The sequence below is a fragment of the Trichoderma evansii genome, assembly GCF_050947405.1.
Source record: "Trichoderma evansii strain SZMC 28006 chromosome Unknown GGI43scaffold_16, whole genome shotgun sequence".
Lineage (NCBI taxonomy): Eukaryota > Fungi > Ascomycota > Sordariomycetes > Hypocreales > Hypocreaceae > Trichoderma > Trichoderma evansii.
The window spans coordinates 322,588-344,333 of NW_028145190.1; the positions used below are offsets into that span (position 1 = coordinate 322,588).

A 21,746-nucleotide genomic window follows, 5' to 3' on the forward strand; every position below is an offset into this window, starting at 1 on the left:
TATATATGTAAAGTGAATTCGTAAAAAAAGAATAATCTGTATTTCATTGCTCTATCTTAAAGAACTAATAGAAAGGTATGTATAATCTGTATGTATGTATTATTCCCCAGCGCCTTCTCATGCATTCTCAAAAGGCGTTTTCGATTCCAAATCGGGTTTGTTTCTTTTGTCTTTCGTCAAATTATTAAAAAGCAAGCAAAAACAACAAATATGCCCAGCGCAATAAAACTCCATAAAACTCCGTCGTCTATTGAACCTCCCTTTGCCCGGCAGTCCAGCCAGCCGTTTCGCGAAATAAAAAAGCCAATTTTCTGCAATCTTTTTTTTTTTGTTCCCTCTTTTTCCTTTTCATTCTTTGAAATAATCAGGTGAAACAAATGGCCAAAATCAAAAAGAGCACAAGGAAAGTAAAAGAAAAGCATTTCGCCGAGTGCCCCGTAATTATGTTCTTTTCGCTGATCCCCCATACGCATCATGTACACCCACACGCACTGCTTCCTACAACTCTGTCGAACCGAAATCACCGCCTCATTCCGCTGTAGTCGTTGAGCAAATGCGTCATGTGCGTGTTCGTCGCCTTGCCGATGCGCTTGCCGGCCCTCTTCTTCTGCTGCTTGGGCTTCGTTGTCACTGCTGCCTTGCGCGGGTCGTCGCTCGTCGGCTTCTGTCCCACGCTCACCAGCTTGCGGTGCATCTCGTCCAGGCTGGGTAGCTGCACGCGGCGCCACATGGCTTGGAACTCGGGCTCGACAGAGTTGTGCAGTGACGCGTCGTCGGCCCAGACGTACCGCGGGAAGTTGTCCTTCTTGGTGCGCACGACCAGCACCTTGTGCTCCTTCTCCAGCTTCGCCAGCGTGTCCTCGCAGTCGGGCCAGCCGTCTTTAAGGTCTTTCACTGACACGCCCGAGGCGTCCGTCTTGCGCTGCAGATGCGCCAGCAGTGACGTGGCGTCCCTGACTCCCGGGATGATGGGCCGGTGCTTGTACGTGCCCGTCTTCCACGTCTGCTCGCTCAGACTGGGATCCGGCTTCCATTCCACTCTCGGATGTCCTCTCAACCCCTCCATCAGCTCCTTCTTGTGCTCCTCCGTGTAGTTTCTCAGACTCAAGTGGTCGATGATGTCCGTGATGGTCTTGGCATCGCCCTTCTTCTTCAGGTAGTCCACCGCAAACGTCATCTGCGTCTTCACCTCGGCGCCATAGCCCGTCAGCTGCGGCTGCGAGAACGGCACGTCCGGCGCTACATCTCGCTTCCTTTTCGACGTCGGTGTATTGCTATCTGAGGCGGCCGAGGGTGATGGCGATGGCGGAGCGAGAGATGCGGCGGTCGCGGCCTTGAGGCTAGATGGGTTTGAAAGCTTGGACGCGGCCGAGGCGAGACTGCCTCTGAAGACGGAGGACTGCTTCTCTAGATACGAAGACATTGTGTTGGCAGAATGAGCCTAGCAGCGACTGCAGTATCGTAGAGGCTGAGAAAGAGAAAAGAGGGAGTGTGATGGTTGATGGACAAGGTTTGAAGGTATAGAGGTTGTTCCGACACGGCGAGCGAGGCTGAAGGGAAAGCCGGCATAGTGTGGCGCATTGTGGCTGGTGCTTCTGAAAGCATGAGTAAGGTTGTGGCCTGGCCTTTTTCCGCCAAAAGTGTTGAGAATGCCACGCAAGCACAGACACGAGACCAGGGGTTTCATCCGATGCTCGTACTCGGCATAGGCTTGTCACTACAGTATCAATGCCTTTATATGACGTCTTCAATGCCAATCCCGAGGCACGTCGCCGTCCCTGATCTGTTTCCCCCGCATTTCGCCAATCTACCTGATGGGCGTGCGTTTGAATCTGAATGTGAATATGCGCGCATTGGCAATCGAAAATTGATTATCATAGATATCTAGCCCTGTATATTTCCTTCAAAAGGCATCATCTATTTCCCGTAACAATGACTCCTAATTGTCTAGTGCCTGAAAACAGTAGACACTACGCCATCTATACTTGCCACGCTTATTAAAAAAATCCCAGATCCGTTCTCCTTAAGACATTTGCGTGGTTGAAAAGAATACCAAGATGGCACAAATAATCTCCCCTCAGCTGTATCATTTCTTGTCCCCCTTTTAGCATATGCACTGGAACGCTAGCCCGTACACTTGTCGTCAAATTTTCTCCCCTCCGCTTAATCTATATCCCGTAAACGTGGGTTGAGTTCATATCATATATAGGGTGCGATGCGTTTAGACGGCCTGCTTGGTCTCGGCCTCAGCCTGGAGGTACTGGAAGGCGAGATAGGCGAGGAGACCACCAATGGCGACAACGCTGTAGATGCCGAAGCCGCCACCAGTGGTGGTGGAGCCGTTGTTGGCAGGGTAAGAGTTGGTGTGGGCTTTGGGGACAGGGTCGCCAGGCTGGAGAGAAATTGTTAGCGGGCGATTTTTTTTTTTTTTTCACATGTGTCGCGAATAGGAGTAGGTGGCGCATACCTGGCGCTTCAGATCGCCAACGTGCAGGGCCTCGAGAGTCTCGCGGGCCTCGTCGCTGTGGCCGACATCCTCGAAAGCCTCGGTGGCATCCTGACCGGCAACATCGAGCAGAACCTCCTCACCACCACTGGAAACAAAGTCAGCAATTGGTTATTTCTCCGAGATTCGCATCCCTATTCCCCCCCTCCTCCCTGAGGGGCCCAAGAAAAAGGAGGGGTATAGCGGTCGACGCATTGGCAGGAAAGGCAGGTAGAACGTACGGGTGCTCGTCGATGAACTTGCTGCAGTCGTAGACCTTGTCGTGGATCACGACGAAGATGTCCTTCTTGGTGTTGTGCTCAGCAACATCCTGGTAGGTGTACTCCTTAGACATGATGGGCGGATTGGAAGCAAAGTGCTTTTTTTCTATTTCTTGTATTAGGAGAGAGTAAAGGTAAAGAGAAGGACTGCGCGCGACAAGAATCGATATGCAAGAGGGAAAAGGAAGGAAGGAAAAAGCACCTCGAAGGAGACTGGAATTAGCAAAGTCGGTCAATAAAAGGGACGGTGGGAAAAATAAAGAAGAGGAAGAAAGCGCCGATGCGAGTACGAAAAGGTACCACGACAAATTGGCATTGCCCATGGCGTCGCTCCAAAAATGCCAACTAGCCTTCTCGTCCTGCTAGCCTGGCGCCATCGGAAGCAGCAAATCCGTTGGGTCCGCAGGGGTCGGCGCCGCCAATCAGCGGCTGTAAAATTACCGCCTGCGCTGCTCTGATTCGCCTCATGCGAGGGCCGTCGACTGATTTTCCTCGCGCTGCTAGCTCAACGGTTCAGCACGGGTCAACTCCAAGGTTCAAAGGTTGTTATTGTGACCACCAGTTCTGCCGAATACAGCTTCCTTTATTGACATTTGGCCCTTGATAAGCCACACACGGCACTTTGATCAAGGACGGACACTCCGCAAGATGCGTGTGTGAGTGGGAGGGCACACCACAGCATTTTGATATCAACAAATTGGGTAGTACTAGGACTACGGTGTCTTCTACTACAAGTAGTAGTAATAGATGGATACATGTACCCTGTGCATTTCCACTTACACGGCCCTGTTTCTATCCAATCTACTAGGATGAAACAATATTACAACCATCCCCAGGTAATACATAACGAATAAACGTAAAGGCTTCCAGCTGAGACAGACATATACCGGGAAATGACTTCATCAAGACAGATCTGCTCCAATTTAATGTTTCTTTCTCCCTACAGCAAGGGCCTCTGCGGCACCAAGCACTCCGCAACTTGATCTCAGCCTCGGGCTACGTATTGTCACCGAGAGGCACATGATAACCAGGATACTAATACAATCAGAAACGCCTCGCAGTCTAATCTAATCCATTCACACCCATATCCCAAAAGTCGCAAGTGGGCTCATCTTAGCGTCCGGCCCTTCCCCCTCCCCCTCTCCCGCCGCCGGGACTTGTCCACGGCTAGCGACTCTCCGTTCAAGCCATTTTTTTTTTTTCTGCTGTCTTCTTTTCTATTCTTCCTCTGTTTTCTATATAGATCTGCGATAGCCTTCTTCTAGTCGTTTTCATATATATGCCGATTCCTGATTCCGATAACCTCGGAAATGGGGCCGCTGTCTACCCCAGAAATTGCCTCCCGCATTCCTCCAATCCTCCAACAGTGCTTTGTCTAAAATAATACTCCGGACTAACAATTGTCTTGCCTTGGCCATTCTACCAATCAGGGAACATTTGTAGCATGTCCTGAGTGACAAAAGGTACTCACTCCACGGATATTCCATGCAGTCAGACGGAAGATAGAGGAACAATCTCTCGTAAAACTACTTTGTAGTTTAGGTAATGTGCAGGGGGTAAAGTGGCAGCATGTGCAAGGTAAGGTAAGCCGGATACAGCTAGCAGAGGATACTCTCAGTTCATTGCTCATATCATTCTTGCATCTCTATTAATCAATCAATGCTACATCTTTATCTTGGAGCCTCGTCTTCTTAAATGGCCTGAAAAATGGCTGAAAAACACTTAAACAAACAACTTTATCATCGCTTTGAGCTACCACCTCCAATATCCTGTCCCAAGCGGTAACCGGTCACGCGGTCCCACTCAATCTTTTGTCTCGTTACTGGCAGTTGTCGTCGCAGGCCCTTGAAAGCGCCCTCGCTCAGGCTCACAAAGCTCTTGTTAAGATCCTCTTGGTACTTCTTTTCCGTCGATGCAATTTCCTTGGCAATGCCCGCGCCAGTGCCAGAGGAGATGGATGCGTGTGTAGGCTTGTTGGTGAGCAATCGCACGTTGCCATCTTCGTAGTAGTGCACGTCAACCTTGATCGAGCCCTCGAGGCTTCCGGAGCTTGGGTCGAAAATGTATAGTGATCTCCATCGACCATTCCTGTGGGAGGGTTGTCAGTATCCATACTTTTCGCGTAGTTGCTGTGATGTCACTGAGGGTGTCCCCGTACCAGAAGTTGTTAGGGCTGTACTTGTTTGCAACAACAATAATGGCAATCTTGGAGTCGGATTCGATCGGGTATACACCAAGAGCAGCGTTGGGGAAGTGCTCTTTCACATAGGCATCTAAGCTCTTCAGGGTTGATTTGCTGTCACGCCGTTAGCTGACCTCGGATCATGCCTTTGTCGATTCGTCGTTGACAACTCACACCAGGTCTGATTGGGGTCCTTCCAAGACATGGCTCTGCACTGCACTGGCTTTCTATCATTCCCAATTAGCCCGTGCCCCTCTACTATAGTTGTTCGTCTTGCAACATGCCTGGGACACATGGTCAACCTCGAAGCTAGAGGAGCTCTCGACATCGTAGTATCGTCCATCGCCCAGAGAATTGTGTGAGCTGATCAAGACCTTTTCCAGCAAGTTAGCCACCTTTTATCCTTGTGACGTATAGTCTTCCATTTCTCCTCGGTCGTACCGGCTGGCTGCTTCCCGGCAGCTTCAGTGTGATAAATTGCTCTTCGTTGTACTTCTCAAACGCTGGTGTCAGCTCCGCAACAATGTTGGGCTCGCCGGTCAGGGCCTTGATGTCTGTAGGTTCGCGCGTTAATGGTGATTTGGTATCTCTCAGTTTAAATCGGTCTTCTTCGTACCGGCAACGACATCTGCGAGCTATGGAGCAGGATCAGAAGTTAGCTATGACGCGTGGGTAGGCGGGATAAGGCGCAGCTTTACCTCTCCAGGAGGGGCTCCCTCCACAAAGGCAGAAACGGTCTCGATGTGTGACATTCTGTATTTTTACCTCTATATCTGGCGAACGGGCTCAGACCAGCGATCTCGGGAAACAACCAGCGATTTTAGGGAGCGTTGACGTACACCGCATACAGGGGAGGTCTATTAGGAGTTGAGGCAGCTTTGGGCGGGGCGCCAAAGCACGAGGGGCAGCCTGTCTCCATATCAAGTCGCTAGCGGGGTACGTGGCCGCCGCGGGAGTCGTTTACTGGATGAAACGTACCATGTTACCAATATCGATGTATTTCTAGTGGTAGGTGAGCAAGGGAAAATAAGTTGAGTGCGGGTCATTCAATTGAGTAAATATGCCGTTAAGCTTTGCACAAGCTTTGTCTGTCTTATGGGAATGGCGAACATTGAGATCAACCGCCAGTCTTTGGACGCACTACGGAATACAAAGCTCAAGGGATAGTCTTCACAGCAGCTTGATTAATCTACTGGCCAAATAGATGATTTAACCGTATAGCACTTTATTTCTATTATTCACACTATGCTAGAAAGAAATCTCTAGGCCATTCATACATAAATATACGTTGCTCGCTCACCCCTTTCTTAGTACTGCACTGTCTTTTTAATACTATCGTAAATTCCTAGAAAGCAACCTGTTAGTAATCAACTCTCTCTTAGTTCAAAGAGAATAATGCTCACTTGCAACATCCGGAACGTGGAACTTCTCAAACATCAACGGGTTGTGGATACTCCATCCGGCAACGCGGTTCACAGGAGCTTCCAGCCTGTTAAAGGTGTCGGGGTTCTCTTGAATGGCCGCAGCCACCTCAGCACCAACACCGGCGTTCACCATGGACTCGTGAACGACCAAAACTCTTCCAGTCTTTTTCACACTCTCAAAGACAGTCTTCTTGTCCCAGGGGTAGATGGTCCGCAGATCAATCAGCTCGATAGAGACGCCCAGATCCTGCTCGGCCTGCTTGATTGCTGACATGCAGTTATATAGCGGCTGGCCGTATGAGATTATTGTGACATCCTTGCCCTCTTTCAGGATTTCTGCTTTGGATAGGGGCAGTTCGTAAGCTGCCACGGGGACCTCTTCCACTGCTGCTCGGTACAAGATCTTGGGCTCCATGAAGATGCAAGGGTCGTTGCTTCGGATGGCAGCTAATAATAATCCCTTGGCTTGTAAAGGTGATCGAGGCATAATTACTCTAAATCCAGGAATGTGGGTAAACAAGGCCTCTGGCGACTGAGAGTGGTACAATCCACCGTGGCCGACGGTTCCGCAGGGCATGCGCACCGTCATGCCTCCAGCGCTTCGTCCGTTGGTGCCCTCGTAGTATCGCTTCTTTGCTGCCTCATTGACAATCTGGTCAAAGGCAGGGAAGACGTAGTCGGCGAATTGGATCTCAGCAACGGGCCGCATTCCTTCAACGGCCATGCCAACGGCAAAGCCCAGAATGCCCTGCTCCGTCAGCGGTGTGTTGAATACCCTATCAGCTCCGTGTGTTTCGGCCAGCTTCATGGTACATCTAAAGACACCACCAAAAGCAACGTCTTCGCCAAATACGGAAACCGTCTCATCCTCTAATAAGGCGGTGTTCAGGGCGTCGTTGATGGCCTGGAAGAGGTTCATCTTCTTGGTCGCGCCATGGAGGACATCGGATGGGATCTCCTTGTTCCTCTTCGCGGCTTCTGATGTGTGAGCCAGCAGGGGAGTTGTCGAATAATCAATTGGCAGGTTCAGCTTCGCATTCGGCGGGTGTGTGGAATAGCATCGTGCCAGGTTCAAAGGTATTGATCGAGGAGCTCGAGGATGCGCCAGCGCTCCCTGCAAGTGACGAACGGCCTGACGCTTCATGGCTGGCCTGGACATTGATTTTTCTGCTGCTCTGCGCGAGGATTAGAGAAGAGTGAAGGGATACGGGACAAAAGGCATTGCGCTGCCCGGGACCAAGCAATTATCATCGGTCGTCGTCGGTTTAGACGGACAATGGCAAGGCGCTCGGTTTGCTGCGGCCTGTCGCGGGGTTGGAGCCGGCAAAATGCTAGTAGCGTCGAGACAGGGCAAGTATGGGGAAAGTATGGCGTATCGGCATTATGTAATCAAGCTGAGCAGCCAGGGCAGTCACCTTTCATCTCGCGCCTAGTATTTCAATGTCTTTCACAGCCATTTTAACCCCCAGAGGCTCAGGAATATGGAAGCTGTGTCCTTAAAAGCGACGCTAGGAAATTCACAGCATTTTTAATCTCCCCAGAGGCTCACTTTTATTTTAACATGAGCTGCAAAGGGCTGCATTAGGTGTTATTCTTGCCCATATAAGTGAGCTTCGAGGAGGAACTAAAAATGCTGTAAATGCTGCGGGAGACCTATAAGCCGCAAGGGCTGGGTGCACCGGTCGCTAGTTCAAAGCACCATTTGGCTGCTGCCTTCACAGCATTTTTAATCCTCCCCGAAGCTCAATTTTGTTTAATATAGAAGCCACAAGGGCTGGATGCACCGGCCGCTGGTTTAAAGCACCATGAGTTCTTCATTACGGGAGGCAAGCCTACGATATCGCGCCACTTCGTTTTCTAGTGACTGTGCGAATAATGACTTTTTTTTTGTTCTGCTGTGAGCCTGTTAGAGGTGTGAAAATCTCGCTAGAGAAGTTGTCTGAAGGCATACCTCTTGTAGAAACCGTTACAAGAAATCCCCTTGGCATGCGAAAGTGCATATCACGCTATACACAGAGGGCAAAATACGCAGTATATATCCAGGTACTTCTACATTTTCATACATATCTCTATATATTTCGACCAATGCATACCCTTGCCATTATCTTGTATCTATTTACGGACGGTAGGAGACGCCTTTTTTTTTTGCCTATTACTTTGATGAAAAGGTTAAAATGAGATTAATACTACTCAAATTCTTCAATTGCCTAGTAAATTCTGATATGTTACCCGGTAAATAAAATTATGCACTCTCGTATTGAAAGACTTCAAGAAATCGGTTCCTCACAAAACCTACCTATAGGTGAGGATGACTATTTTTACTCTTAGCAAGATTATACGAGGGGCTATGCCAGCGTATGATTGCTTTGTTTACAACTTGGCAGATACTCGTATCACTGTTTTGCCAAGACTGTTCCTTGCAAAGCCAAGGCAATAGTGGGCTCCTCCATAGTCAACACAACAAACGCAGTATTCATCGTAGTAGTAGACGGCTATTATTAACTTTCAACATTGCGCACACGCCCAAAAGATATTACATGGCATTATCGAATTACTCTTCAGAGTTAGAAGCGGCCGCTGCACTCAATCAATGCTGCAGATGTTTATTTATAAATTTTTGCACCTCTTTGGGCCGGCGCGCCGCTTCCGTGCCTGGTGCCGCCCTCCCGGCCGAGTGTCCGAATTGTGGACCGTTGCCCCGCCAACAAACCGCTAAACTTGGCAGGCTGACCGCAAACCCAAATCAGTGACGTGGATATCGGTTAACACGGGTCATAATGCCAGTGTTTTGTGGCTTGTAGATGTTCAAATGCTTTTCGTGTTATTTATTTAATTCTTATGGGGCGCTTAATCCATAGCGATTAATGTGTTTTGCGTCCTACAACCTCGCGAGCCGTAGCTCGGTCAAAACATCACGATGAGCGACACCGAAGTACCACGTGCGCACCGCAGCCGCAACCGCAGCGCACGCGGCGAATCGTCCAGAAGAGACCGGCCGCGGAAAAAAGAGTCGCGAACAAGGAGAGGGGCGAGCAGCGCTGATGAAGGAAGAGGCGACAGACGTAGCAGATCACAGTCGCTCTCGGCGGGGGCGCTGGCGCAACTAAACCAGGATAATGTGAGACAACAAAGACAGGCCGATCGAGAGCGGAGAAAACGGGATCGAGAGCGTGGAGAAGGGCACGATGACAGAGCTCGAGAGCGCATGGAGAGACAGCAGCGGCGGGAACGAGAACGGCGACGAGAAAGAGAGGCAGAAAGAGATCGAGACAGGGAACGGGAGATGGAATGGGAACGAGAAAGACAGCGAGAACGAGAACGAGAACAGCGGGGGACAAGAGCAAGAGATAGGTCGCTGAGTCCAGATCCAGAGACGGAACCCGTGATAATACCAAAGAAATACCATAAACCCGGCCGGCAGAAGAAGAAATCCAGAGTTGTTAGCGGTGCAGTAATGGAGGAGGGGAGATCTAAAGGATGGACATTTGGCTTTGGAGGTTGGGGGAAGGGAAACGATTCCCGAGACGGCAGTTATGAGAGCTTAAGAAAGGAAGACTTGTATAGTCAACCGGAGAAGAAGAAGAAGAAGAAGAAAACATGGTCCAAGAGAAAGAAGTGTAGGTGGCAGACTTGGCTCTTGATTCCTACTATCATACCGAGCACTCGCTAACAGCGTGTTTCTAGGGATCGTCGGAGGCATCTGTGCTGTTATTCTTCTAATCATCATCATCGTGGCAGCAGTTGTCGGCTCAAAACACAATTCTGGAAGCAGCAGCAACTCCTCTGGGCCTAGTGCGAGCAACAGCGACGTACCGTCCAAGTGGATCAACACATATCTGGACCCTACCACTTGGGCGAGCACAGAGGATTTCAATACTACGTTTACGGATGAGATGGTTGGAGGTCTTCCTATCATGGGTCTTGACTCAAAGTGGGATGATTCCGCACAGGCAAACGATAAAGTGCCTGCTCTGGATAAGCCGTGGGGAAATTACTCAAAGACTCCCGCCAGAGGTGTGAATTTGGGAGGATGGCTATCTATTGAGCCTTTCATCACACCATCCCTCTTCAACTATCCTCTCAGCGCTGGGGTGGTAGATGAGTGGACACTAATCGTGCATCTTGGATCCCAGGCCGCAAGCACAATAGAAGACCACTATAACACGTTTGTTACTGAGAGCACATTCCAAGACATTGCCAACGCTGGCTTGGATCACGTCCGGATCCCGTTCTCATATTGGGCCGTTGAGGTCTATGACGGCGACCAGTACATCTACCGAACCTCATGGCGATATCTTTTACGCGGTATCGAATGGGCGAGAAAGTATGGCCTCCGGGTCAATCTTGACTTGCACGGCTTGCCAGGGAGCCAAAACGGATGGAACCATAGCGGCAGACAGGGCTCGATCGGCTGGCTCAATGGCACCAACGGGGATCTAAACGCACAGCGATCACTCGATATTCACAACAGTCTCTCTCAGTTCTTCGCTCAGGACAGATATAAGAACATAATCACACACTATGGCCTGGCCAACGAGCCGCGAATGACCTTCCTCAAGGCCAGTGCCGTTGTCAATTGGACGGAGACAGCCTTCAAAATGGTTCGCAAGAACGGTTACAACGGGCTGGTCATCTTTGGTGACGGCTTTATGGGTTTAAACAACTGGCAAGGCCTGATGCAGGGCTACGATGGCCTGGTCCTCGATGTCCACCAATACGTAATTTTCAACCAGAACCAGATCGACTTTACGCACCAGAAAAAGGTACAATATGCATGCCAAGGATGGACGCAGCAAGCCCTGCAGAGCCAGGACACAAGCACAGGCTACGGGCCTACGCAGTTTGCCGAATGGTCGCAGGCAGACACAGACTGCGCGCAGTATGTCACAAACGTCGGTCAGGGCAACCGCTGGGAGGGCACGCTCAACACGGGCAACGCGAGCACGGCAATCCTGACGCCAGACTGTCCGACCAAGAATAGCCAGTGTTCATGCGACCAGGCCAACGCGGACCCGAGCAAATGGAGCTCCGAGTACAAGCAGTTCCTGTCGATGTTTGCGGAGGCGCAGATGTACAGCTTTGAAAAGGGGCTGGGCTGGTGGTACTGGACGTGGCAGACGGAGAGCTCGCCGCAGTGGAGCTACAAGGCCGGGATGCAGGCCGGAGTGCTGCCGCAGAAGGCGTGGGACAGGGACTTTAACTGTGATACAGACGTGCCTGATTTTTCAAAGAGCGGATTACCAGAGTATTATTGAATGGGAGTTTTTGGAGGTAGGGAACTGTGAATAGCTTTGAAAGTATACCCTGTTGTTAGCTTTGGTTTATAGACTGTTTGTTGATATCCTAGAAGACGGTTGGCGTTGATGGAGCTTTGGTCTTGTTGTTAGAGTTTGTATAGCGATATCGGGTGATGAACTGATGATAGAGACGACGCGGATGAGAAGGAGTTGATGATTGGAATACGATGATGGATTGCTTGCTGTTTATGTATATAGGTTCCTGGCTGAATATGAAATACTATGCTATTGTAACCAACTGCTGAAATAAATCCGACTGTTTCGTCTTATTCCAAGTCTTTAGTCGTAGGTCCGTTGCTGCTAACTGAGTCAGTCCAACATATGTCCGTCCGCGTATAGGCGTTTAGCACTGCCGGCGTCAACATTAAATCAGAAAAGAGCTTATCCCCTTGGTTTTCTAGGAACTCAAAGATTGGCCGCAATACCCGCAATGCCCGTGGCCTCGCCCTCCCGGCGACAATAAGACGCTCGGCACTCGCGCCGTTAAACTGTCGCCGATTCAAGCACCGTCGTCCGTTAAAAATTAGAGGTTGAAAGCTTCTCTACGTGTATAGCACGCCCTATAAGCCTTGGCTTCTCCTATTACTAATTCCCTACTGACATATAAGAGTCTCCACGTGGAGCAATGGGAGAGTACATGATTCACGCTGAGCTAGAACTACGCATTTACGCTAAAGTAAAAGAAAGCGAAAGCGAAGGAAGACGGGAATGAAAAAGAGAGCGAAGCAAGCGAAGAGAATCGAGAATTCGAACTCGAATTCAACCGAATTCATGGCCGTAGAAGCACCGTGACGCTGCCTCTGGGATCGCCGATAAACGGCCCACCTCGTTTTCGGGGATTTGGTGAGATGTGACGGAATGTACCGTATCGATGACAAAGAGCACCATTTCCCTACTCCTGCACAAAAACGCATCTTTTAGAGGATCTTTTCCCGCCGAGCATCGCAGGGAAGGGTTTAGCGTGTCTGGATTGCGCAGGACGCTTACGGGAATAACCATTAGTAGTAGGTCTATTTTGCCTGCTTGACCTCGCCTTTCGCCTTTGTTTCCCCGACCGATGGGGAGAGCTGATTAAGAAAATTATTGCCCGGTTTGCTATGGACGGGAGGTGATTGGTAAAAAAACTATGGAATCGTCGCTGGTGCTGTGTGATTGAGAGGGTCATTCTCATTCTTTTCTCCGACGAGCTTCGGGCGAGACTTTATCCAAATACATCATTGTCATGGACTGTTGGATGGAGCCAGGCTTATCGTGAACCATTTGCTATAATTGATAATAAATGCTTCACCGTCACGTCAGCTCCTGATTGATAATGCGCGTGGCATCCAGCGTCTCCATCACCAGCGTCACCTTGTTTTCTTTAAGCATATAAGCATATTATTTATATATCATCTTGCACGCTTGCTTGATCCACTGCAATTCTCAATTTCTCTCTTTGCTTAGGCATTGACACTCATTCATTCACTAATCCCCCAAAAACGCACAAACTGAGCTCTGCCTCACCTAACCTGAGCTCAAAGCCAAACACCACCCCAATTCAGCGCCAGCAATTCGAGAATCGATGGCGGAACCAGACGTAGACACAGCATCGACCCTCGGGTCCAATATGGCGGACCGCGAAAAGGCCTACGACACTCCCAGCCCAGAAGGGGACGACGACGCTGGGCTGGATCTGCAAAACACTCGTTCAAACAGAGATTCCATGAGACACGTGGGCCGAGTGGTATCGCAAAACGGCTATGGCGTGTCGCATGAACAGAACAACGAAAAGGCCTTGGAAGCAGGGCAGACGGAAAAGGATCCGTACGAAGTTGACTGGGACGGTGGCGATGCTGACTCGTTGAATCCAAGGAGCTTCAACAAAGCACGCAAGTGGTTGATTGTGTTTATCGTTGCGGCGGGAAGTCTTACAGTGTAAGTGATTTCTTTGATTGGCTTGGTTGATTGAGACAAAACCGACAGAAGAAGAGAGACAAAAGCTGTGGTGGAACAGGAATGTGGCGTGGGCCGTAATAGTTGTCTCACTTGCGGCAAGAGATTTGACTGGCTAACATGCATCTTTTTGCGCTCCGTATAGAACATGCGCCAGCTCAATATACACGATGACTTACGCACAGATGGAGGCTGAATTCCACAATTCTCGAGAGGTTTCCATCCTCGGCCTCTCGTTCTTCATCCTTGGCATCGCCTTCGGCCCCATGTTTCTCGGCCCCCTCAGCGAGTTCTTCGGCCGCCGCCCCATCTACCTGGTCTCCTGGACCATGTACGTGATCTGGCTGATTCCCCAGACGGTCGCCAAGAACGTGGCGACGATGATTGTCACCCGTTTCCTGGACGGCTTGGCGGGGAGCGCCTTTCTGACCGTCTCTGGAGGCACGGTGGGCGACATGTTTGCAAAGGAAGACCTGCAGCTGCCCATGGCCGCCTTCACCATTGCGCCGTTTATTGGGCCCAGCGTAGGACCTATTTTGGGCGGTTTCATCAACCAATTCACGTCCTGGCGGTGGACGTACTATGTGCTGATCATCTGGGCCGGCGTCATGTGGGTTGCTATCGTGTTGCTTGTGCCTGAGACATTTCGTAAGCTGGCCCCCTCCACCCTCTTCCTCCCTGCTTTGCCTGTAAGATGATGTGATGAAAAGAGGCAAATATCACACAAGTGAGCAAATAGTATAGTGTTTCTAACATAAGAGTTACTTGTGAAAACTATAGATTCGATATTGCTCAGAAACAAGGCCCGCAAAATCCGAAAGGAGACCGGTGACGACCGATGGCATGCTCCTACAGAAAAGGTGCAAAAGTCAGTCGTCAAAGCTGTATTCATCTCCCTGCAGCGGCCCTTTCAGCTGCTCATGTTTGAGCCCATCTGCCTCTTCCTCGATATTTTCTGCGCCATCTTGCTTGGCATCCTATACATCTTCTTCGGGGCCTTCCCCATCGTCTTTGGCACTCACCATGGCTTGGAAGAATGGCAGGTCGGCTTGACCTTTGTAGGCCTCGGGCTGGGCATGATCATCGGCATGATGACGGACCCGGTGTGGCACCGAATCCGCAACAAGCTTATTGAGAAGCTGTCGCAGGAGACTGGCGTGCCAGGTAGTAGCGAGCCCGAGTTTCGGCTGCCTCCAGCTATCGTGGGGTCCTTCCTGGTGTCTATTGGCATCTTCATGTTTGCGTGGACGTCGTACCCCTCTGTGCACTGGATCGTGCCCATCATTGGATCGGCCATATTTGGAGTAGGGTGAGTGGTATCTGCGTGTTGTTTTAAGCCACGGTGACACAGCGTGCGAATAGTGGCATTCTGTTGTTTGTTTTAACACCCCCTTACCTTACCCCGTCCTTGGCGGCAGTGCTTCTTTGTTTCGTTTCCCTTTGGAGCAGTATTGTATTTGTTTCTATTGGCACGTATCTTGGTGGCTGACTGTGAGTAAATTACAGAAACATGCTCGTCTTCTCTGGCGTTTTTACTTTCTTGGTGAGTCTTTGCCGCATGAAATGTCATGTTGTTGCCTTTCCAATCTAGGAGTATACTAACAGGCTTCTTAGGTCGACGCATATCCTGCGTATGCCGCCAGTGCCCTCGCCGCCAACACATTTGTGCGCTGTTCATTTGCAGGTAAGCCAAGAGCTGGATGAGCTGTCAACCCATGTAATCAAGGCTGTAGCGTGATGGCTAACTCTTAGACCTGCAGCTGTGTTCCCTCTTTTCGGAGCACAAATGTACCATAGGCTCGGAGACCAGTGGGCGTCGTCTCTGCTGGCGTTTCTGACCGTGGCCATGATACCGTTCCCGTACATCTTTTTCAAGTACGGCAAGACGATTAGAAACAAGAGCCGATATGCCAAGTCATGAGGGGCAAAACAGCATTTACACGGCCTATTGCTATTTAGAGAGCATTTGGATGAAACACGAATAAAAGGTGTGGGAGGTGTACGAGACGATACACCCTAATATTATTGGATGGTAATACTAGTAAACTAGGAGTAATTATTGGGCATTTCTTTGGGCGTATGGGATAAGAGGGAGCGATAAAAAGAGAAAAGAGAAAAGAACAAGAAGAGATGCCTTTTTGGGACTTTTGATTGTCGGATAATACACCAGGCCTCGGCTGGAAACTCGAGGCTGCAGCATATGATGAGCGAAAATGACGGATGCCACTATAATAGACAATAAAAGCAAGTACCAGCATAAGGTATTATAATAAAAGAGCCAAAAATGGAAAGATTTACAACATGCATCACACCGAACTTCTTGGGACAGGGATGCGAGTCAACGGGCGTCTGCAGGGAGCCGTCTCTGCAGGTAGAGTGAAAGCAGAAGCCAGCTACTTTTTGAGTTAACGCCGACATATCGATTTGGAAGACGAGAGAGGGGTATGGTATATGCAGAGACGGACGAGGCTTGCCAAGATATGCACCTCTGTCACCGGTTTTTGCGTGGCTGCTAGAGAGGAAGTGGTCAAGCTGAGACGTAGAGCTGGAAAAGTTGGGAAACCCCTGCTTTGGAAGAGCACCGGTGAATATCAGCCCTTTTTTTCTTTTACGGAGAAGCACAGCTCAGCTATCTGAGTCAGAAAGTATATACAAGGATTAGTTTCCAACAAAATAATCAAGGGAGTCCATGTATGAAATGATCACCAGTGCATTTTTGCTGTATTCGGTGTTCAGTCACTGGTTTTCAGCGCCGGGCCCTGATTTGACAGCCCAAGGCACGGCAGGATGCGAGCTGAAATTAAGGAACCAATAGAGGCGCTCCCGTGTGAGTCGCGTAGGGCAAGGACCGGGGAGGGTTTTTTCAACAAGTGTGTTTTATTATGAGAGGGGTTTTGTGCTACAGCAGCACTGTTGATGCGTGTAATACAGGGCAGCAGGTCATTCTCAATGGAGCAAGCGGTGGCCATGCGGTGGCATGTGAGACAGCGTGTCAAAAGAGCATGGACTGCCCTGCGGGAGGGGATCTTGTGTTTGTGTGAGTATGAGTAAGTTGGAGTGTGAGGGTGAGTGTGTGCATGGTCTAAGTGAGCTCTAGTGTCTGGTGTGAGACAGAACGACAGGTACAAGCAGTCTTTTAATAGAGCACTCGTATTAGCAGCAGTGTTTACAATTAATAATGGAAATGCAATGAATTTCTCGGCATGCATTAAATAATGCCATTGTTTTCTTTCTCTCTCTCGTTCTTGTTCTCTAAAGTCTCCTTAATAGGGGCAGCATCCTGGAGTTGTTTACGTACAGAGAGGCCTCGGGGCGGGCTAGAGTCGGAAGCTCGGTTATCGCGATCGACTGGGGGAGGAACGTTCCCGAGGATTTTCGTCATAAGTTTTGGTGTGTTTTAGTCCGGATGTCTGTTCTCTCTTTCATGTCCTTGAGAGTTTGTCAGTTACTGTACTTGTACATAATTAGTGCTCTTTGTAAGTGCCAACATCTCTCCAAGCAATCAAACGCTAGGAGCCCACCTTATTTCTACAGTTTCTCCTCAATTCTGTTGGGAAGAGTTTTCATCCTCTTACGCATTGCCCATTGACACATGCAGAGAGCCTGCGAATAATCACACCCCTAGTTTGGTCTGGATTCTTTAGCCGCATCCACTACCGAACGCCGGCGGTGGTTGGCGCTAGATGGACTAGGGTGGTAGCAATACTACTCTGAGCAATTGGATTGATGGAATTTCTACTGCAATCGGTGATCGTCTTGTTGGGGCTGTTGCTTGAGACTTTGATCGGTGAATGAGAGTTGCAGACGAGTTGCACAAAGGAAACGTAAAGATGCAAACGAGAAATGAGAAGCAGAGAGCCTGGATTCGAATTGACCTCTCTCGGCATCCCATGATCACCGCCATGACTTGGACGCTCTCGACGGCCGCACACGCGACACACTCAAGTCGCCTCAATCTAATTCGTCTCTGGCCTGCATACACTTAAAGCCCAAGTACTGGTACACGGCGCAATGGCTGCATGGCTATTGTTGCGAGCTCAAGCCAACGCTCCGCCAGCACGTCCGCATCAAGTGCCTTGGCCGGCCTGGAAACACGGCATTGATTCCGTTTGTTCTTGCGTTCGGTTCGTCTCGTCATTGGCAGTACCGAATAGTACGTCGAGTACCTGGTGATTCCCATCAGCGCCCGCGCTCTGCCGCGTACATGTACCCAGATCTCGCCTTTGGGCCGTGGCCAGTCAGCGTCGCCCTGATTGCCCAAAAACCCAGTCGCAGCCCCCAGAAGCGCCGCCACCGGCCTAGCTCGGGCCAAGGCTTGGGGAGGGAAAACCCCGCAATGGCTGCGTTAATACGGGGGATCCCCAGCGGTCCAGCCCACTAGCACCCAGGCGGCAACCCCAGCGGGCTCCAGCGGGCTCCAGCAGCCTTCAGCGCTCCAGCTCCAGCGACGCGCACCGCAGCGCTGCTGGCAATTACGAAATCGATCCCACGAGCATCGCCGCCCTGGCTGAGCTTAAGTCGACGACTAGGTAAGGCACCGTCCCGGCAACTCTGACTGCCCTCTGACTCCTCCACCCCTTGCGCCTTTTGCTTCTCTCTCTTGTATTTTTTCTCTTCTATCGCTCACCGGTCTGCCGTGCAGCAGCCGCACTTTGCTTCGCTCTCCCTTGCCGCGGAAAGGGGTCGCATAGCCCGGCTCGAGCACGTCGGGTCTCCACGCCGAGCCCCGTCACAAAAAGTTTTTGCCGCCGTCGCCGGAGTCGCTGGCTCCAACGTCCGCCAAGCCCGTCGCTGCGCTGCTCGCATGCCTCGTTGCTGCGCGACCTCAACTGCGACCTCGAACCTGTCCTCGACCTCGATTCCACGTCATCGCAGCTTCCGGTGTGCGGTTCCGATCCTCACAGTGCCGAGACGTCTCCGGTTTGGCCTGCGCATCGCTCACACGCCGGATGGTGGGCGCAGCCAAGCGTATGGGTAACGGGTGGCTGCAGCAAATCGCCTCTCCCTTGGACTCTCTCACCACATTATCCCGTCTCTATCCATAGACGCGGCGTCACCTCTGTCTCTCGCCCTCACTTCTGCCCCCGCGAAATCCTGGGCCGATCGATCACACCCCCCCAGCATCCGAAGAGGACAAGACAGATCCTGCCCGGCTGCGCTTCCGCGCTGGAACTCACTGGCCTCCATGCCACCGGCGCCGCAGCTCTATTGAAACCTGCCGCCCTGTCACACGACCGACGCCTCTTGTTGTGCGCCTGAGCTTTTGACCAAGCTTATTGGCCTTTTCGACTCCATCCACGTCTTTGAGAATACGAACTGCGACGTCTCTGGCCCTTGCCAGCTTCCCACGCGATCAGCCTCCGATCTTCCCTCCCGCGACCGGTCAGCGCATATCAGCTAGTGCAGTCTTATACTGCGCAGACGAGCGCATATACACGCGCAGATACCGACAAGGACTCTACTCTCTGCTCTGCGTCTATTCGTTGCGCGAGCGCCCATAAGGCAGGGGAGTCTTGCCCAATTGCATCCCTGGCCAGCTTTAAGCCACTGTGGATCTCTTCTTGCTTTTTTTAATTTGCACCTCTCAGAGTTTAAAAAAAGGCACAGCCGTGCAACTATCCTTATCCCTGCTCGCTCGTGCTACGAAAGCCGTGCGCTCGTGGTGTGGTTCATCAGCGCAAAGGTTTGGATGGATTGGGATCGCTGTCCTGATTTGCGAGAGCAATTGGCCTGCAGGTGCGCCGATTCAAATAGTCAGTTTCTGCTGTACGAGCGCCAAGAGGGGGCTTGTCATTATATATAAAGACCGTAGCCATAATGCCCGAAGACATGGAGGACAACGGAGCAGACGTCTCAGACCCTGTGTCCGAGAACGAAGAAGATTCGGAGACTTTTCTCAAGGACGACGACGAAAGCATGACTGATCCCGCGGGAGCCAATGGCTCCTCCCACGAGAAGAAGAAGTACGACCCCAAAGACCCTTCGAGGCCCAGGCGGAAGAAGGCAAGGAGAGCGTGCTTTGCTTGCCAGCGGGCACATTTAACTTGCGGTGCGTTTGTTCCATAAAAAACAGAGGAAGAGAGAGATCCAATCTTTCTTCTTACACCCCTTCCCTCGCGCTGCCCCCTCTACCAGACAACTGGCGCTGGTTTATTACGTGCCTATCCCTAGTTTCATCAGACTCTTCTTTATTCTATTTTCCTTCTTTTGGGCTTCCATTGTCTGGCCCCAATAGCTTGGACACAACTTGCTGACTTTTATTGTTCAGGAGACGAACGGCCGTGTAAGAGATGCATTAAGCGTGGTCTTGCCGACGCATGCCAAGATGGCGTCAGGAAAAAGGCAAAGTACCTTCACGATGCTCCTCCAGAGGCTCTTCGACCTGTTCTGGGTCCAAATTTTAGCCCTCCTCTGTCTACAAAGACCAACGGCCACTCTGAGACCGTTATTGCGCCAGCCCCAAGTGATGGCTTCCTACCACAGAGAACTCCGTCATTTTCTGTCTATCCAAATGTTAGCCAGCCACAGGTGGCCATTCCCGAAAACATTCATCTCAACCCTCAGGCTTCTCCCATCTCGCCCTCTTTTCATAGCGCTTCCGCAGCAGCGCAGGCGCATATAGGTGGCATGCTTCAAGGAGCTCCTCCTATGGATTTCAATGCGCTATTCGATCCCAGCAACCCCGCACTATATAATTTTGATCTCGAAGGCCTCAATTTTGGCAGTCAATATGCTGGATGGGAATTTGGAATCCTCAATAAGATGACCCTCGGCGCAGAAACGCCACCGCGGGAAAATTCCATTTCTCATACCCCTAAGACGGAAGCAAACTACGCAGCCATGTTTGGAAATGGCAACGGGTCATATGACGGTACCATTATTAGCGGTGAATATGGCGGTCTCGACATTGGATCGAATATGTACACCCAGGGCAACCTCCAGCATGGACTGCCGCACGCATTTGCCATCGCCGCTGGGCCAAACAGCCTGGCTAGCCCGAGTACCGACACGACTGCAAGTCCACAGGCCATCATGGATGGTTCTCCCAATCCAACAGCATTTACAGGTTTACCTACTCTGCCTGGGCCTCAACGTCACAAACAGAAGCAAGATAAGATGCTTCAGTCCATTCTCGGCAAGAGACAGCGAGACTCTGCATCTATATATGCAAGTGTCAAAGAACCTTATCCATATGTTGCGGGATTCCACAACATGATATCAGTCATACGCAACCGGCTGCCCTTGGGTAAGCTGTTGAAGATTGCTCAGTCGCTGGGAGAGATTCGGCCCTCGTTCATCTCGTGTACCAAAGACTTGACCCGTGAAGATCTCATTTTCATGGAAAAGTGCTTTCAGCGGACGCTTGTCGAATTTGACGACTTTTTGCAGCACTGCTGCGCGCCGACTATTGTATGTCGACGCTCTGGTGAAGTGGCGGCTGTAAATAAAGAGTTTGCGGCGTTGACGGGATGGCCCAAAGATGTCCTCCTTGGCAAGGCACCCAACCGCAACATCTATACGCGATCCACAGAAGATGGTACCGATGATGGCGAGAGTTTAGCCTCGTCAGGCCAGGTGACGCCGGCTGCGAAGAACCAGCCGATACAGCAGAATAACAACTCGCGCCCCCAGCCTGTGTTTTTGGGTGAGCTGCTGGATGATGATAGTCTAGTCGAGTTCTACCGCGATTTTGCTCAACTCGCGTTTGAGGATAGTCGAGGCAAGGTCCAGCGTAGTGGCCGGCTGATCCAATACCGTACACAGGAGATGCTGGAGGCAAAGGAGATGCTGGGACCCCAGAAACACCCAAGAACGGGTATCCTGAGCAGCCGGGTTACCATGATTGATAGCGAGCATGGTATTTCCAGGATTGAGAAGGATGGAAAAATCGACTGCACATATTGCTGGACGATTAAGCGAGATGTATTTGACATTCCCATGATGATTATCATAAACGTGAGTTTTCTTTCCCTCCCAGATTGTACCTTATCGGTGTGCTAATACCTATGCAGTTTTTACCCCGTTATCACCCTAACCAGGAACCTCATCAGCTCGCTGTGTGAAGCCTCATTTTGGTTTCACTTTCAACGGGCGCATACTATACGTTACTTTATGCATGAAAGGTGTTGGCTTTTCATTTCTTTT

At 50.7% G+C, this 21,746-nt stretch overlaps 8 protein-coding genes across 8 annotated transcripts; 3 read left to right on the forward strand and 5 right to left on the reverse strand.

Annotated features, from left to right (window-relative positions):
- Positions 1-17: 17 nt before the first annotated feature.
- GGI43DRAFT_410099 (transcription factor TFIIE subunit TFA2) lies at positions 18-1,791 on the reverse strand. The gene has a single exon (XM_083206588.1). It carries the CDS (start codon positions 1,421-1,423, stop codon positions 521-523), a length of 903 nt encoding a protein of 300 aa, XP_083058548.1. The 5' UTR covers positions 1,424-1,791; the 3' UTR covers positions 18-520.
- Positions 1,792-2,998, reverse strand: GGI43DRAFT_410100 (cytochrome b5-like heme/steroid binding domain-containing protein). Its single transcript, XM_083206589.1, has 3 exons — positions 2,728-2,998; positions 2,468-2,594; positions 1,792-2,392 (listed from the first exon to the last, which is right to left on the reverse strand). The coding sequence occupies exons 1-3, from the start codon at positions 2,838-2,840 to the stop codon at positions 2,222-2,224; spliced, it is 411 nt and encodes a 136-aa protein (XP_083058549.1). The 5' UTR covers positions 2,841-2,998; the 3' UTR covers positions 1,792-2,221.
- Positions 2,999-4,379: 1,381 nt separating this feature from the next.
- On the reverse strand, positions 4,380-5,977 carry GGI43DRAFT_105840 (F-actin-capping protein subunit alpha). Its single transcript, XM_083198835.1, has 7 exons — positions 5,647-5,977; positions 5,565-5,583; positions 5,390-5,502; positions 5,233-5,322; positions 5,123-5,175; positions 4,925-5,062; positions 4,380-4,854 (listed from the first exon to the last, which is right to left on the reverse strand). Exons 1-7 carry the CDS (start codon positions 5,698-5,700, stop codon positions 4,506-4,508), a joined length of 816 nt encoding a protein of 271 aa, XP_083058550.1. The 5' UTR covers positions 5,701-5,977; the 3' UTR covers positions 4,380-4,505.
- On the reverse strand, positions 5,778-7,717 carry GGI43DRAFT_105869 (thiamine diphosphate-binding protein). Its single transcript, XM_083198836.1, has 2 exons — positions 6,352-7,717; positions 5,778-6,293 (listed from the first exon to the last, which is right to left on the reverse strand). The coding sequence occupies exons 1-2, from the start codon at positions 7,529-7,531 to the stop codon at positions 6,256-6,258; spliced, it is 1,218 nt and encodes a 405-aa protein (XP_083058551.1). The 5' UTR covers positions 7,532-7,717; the 3' UTR covers positions 5,778-6,255.
- Positions 7,718-9,086: 1,369 nt separating this feature from the next.
- GGI43DRAFT_410114 (glycoside hydrolase superfamily) lies at positions 9,087-11,907 on the forward strand. Its single transcript, XM_083206590.1, has 2 exons — positions 9,087-9,989; positions 10,057-11,907. The coding sequence occupies exons 1-2, from the start codon at positions 9,290-9,292 to the stop codon at positions 11,625-11,627; spliced, it is 2,271 nt and encodes a 756-aa protein (XP_083058552.1). The 5' UTR covers positions 9,087-9,289; the 3' UTR covers positions 11,628-11,907.
- A 1,368-nt stretch (positions 11,908-13,275) lies between these two features.
- Positions 13,276-15,522, forward strand: GGI43DRAFT_385676 (major facilitator superfamily domain-containing protein; the record flags this gene model as incomplete). Its single annotated transcript, XM_083203684.1, has 6 exons — positions 13,276-13,583; positions 13,747-14,249; positions 14,382-14,910; positions 15,108-15,144; positions 15,216-15,285; positions 15,362-15,522. 6 exons carry the CDS (start codon positions 13,276-13,278, stop codon positions 15,520-15,522), a joined length of 1,608 nt encoding a protein of 535 aa, XP_083058553.1.
- Positions 15,523-17,280: 1,758 nt separating this feature from the next.
- On the reverse strand, positions 17,281-18,014 carry GGI43DRAFT_410125 (uncharacterized protein). Its single transcript, XM_083206591.1, has one exon. The coding sequence runs from the start codon at positions 17,503-17,505 to the stop codon at positions 17,290-17,292; it is 216 nt and encodes a 71-aa protein (XP_083058554.1). The 5' UTR covers positions 17,506-18,014; the 3' UTR covers positions 17,281-17,289.
- Positions 18,015-18,926: 912 nt separating this feature from the next.
- GGI43DRAFT_428833 (Zn(II)2Cys6 transcription factor domain-containing protein) lies at positions 18,927-21,664 on the forward strand (the record flags this gene model as incomplete). Its single annotated transcript, XM_083209025.1, has 3 exons — positions 18,927-19,650; positions 19,870-21,557; positions 21,614-21,664. Exons 1-3 carry the CDS (start codon positions 19,419-19,421, stop codon positions 21,662-21,664), a joined length of 1,971 nt encoding a protein of 656 aa, XP_083058555.1. The 5' UTR covers positions 18,927-19,418.
- Between the last annotated feature and the right edge of the window lie 82 nt (positions 21,665-21,746).

Bases quoted from the DNA above. Each gene is read 5' to 3' on its own strand.
- GGI43DRAFT_410099 (XM_083206588.1), bottom strand. From the start codon at position 1,423: ATGTCTTCGTATCTAGAGAAGCAGTCCTCCGTCTTCAGAGGCAGTCTC.
- GGI43DRAFT_410100 (XM_083206589.1), bottom strand. From the start codon at position 2,840: ATGTCTAAGGAGTACACCTACCAGGATGTTGCTGAGCACAACACCAAG. The intron at 2,595-2,727 runs GTACGTTCTACC...CTTTGTTTCCAG, and splicing joins AAGTTCATCGACGAGCACCC to TGGTGGTGAGGAGGTTCTGC. The intron at 2,393-2,467 runs GTATGCGCCACC...ATTTCTCTCCAG, and splicing joins TTGGCGATCTGAAGCGCCAG to CCTGGCGACCCTGTCCCCAA.
- GGI43DRAFT_105840 (XM_083198835.1), bottom strand. From the start codon at position 5,700: ATGTCACACATCGAGACCGTTTCTGCCTTTGTGGAGGGAGCCCCTCCT. The intron at 5,323-5,389 runs GTACGACCGAGG...TTGCTGGAAAAG, and splicing joins TGCCGGGAAGCAGCCAGCCG to GTCTTGATCAGCTCACACAA. The intron at 5,176-5,232 runs GCATGTTGCAAG...TGGGAATGATAG, and splicing joins AGGTTGACCATGTGTCCCAG to AAAGCCAGTGCAGTGCAGAG.
- GGI43DRAFT_105869 (XM_083198836.1), bottom strand. From the start codon at position 7,531: ATGTCCAGGCCAGCCATGAAGCGTCAGGCCGTTCGTCACTTGCAGGGA. The intron at 6,294-6,351 runs GTGAGCATTATT...GTTGCTTTCTAG, and splicing joins CCACGTTCCGGATGTTGCAA to GAATTTACGATAGTATTAAA.
- GGI43DRAFT_410114 (XM_083206590.1), top strand. From the start codon at position 9,290: ATGAGCGACACCGAAGTACCACGTGCGCACCGCAGCCGCAACCGCAGC. The intron at 9,990-10,056 runs GTAGGTGGCAGA...GCGTGTTTCTAG, and splicing joins ATGGTCCAAGAGAAAGAAGT to GGATCGTCGGAGGCATCTGT.
- GGI43DRAFT_410125 (XM_083206591.1), bottom strand. From the start codon at position 17,505: ATGGCGGTGATCATGGGATGCCGAGAGAGGTCAATTCGAATCCAGGCT.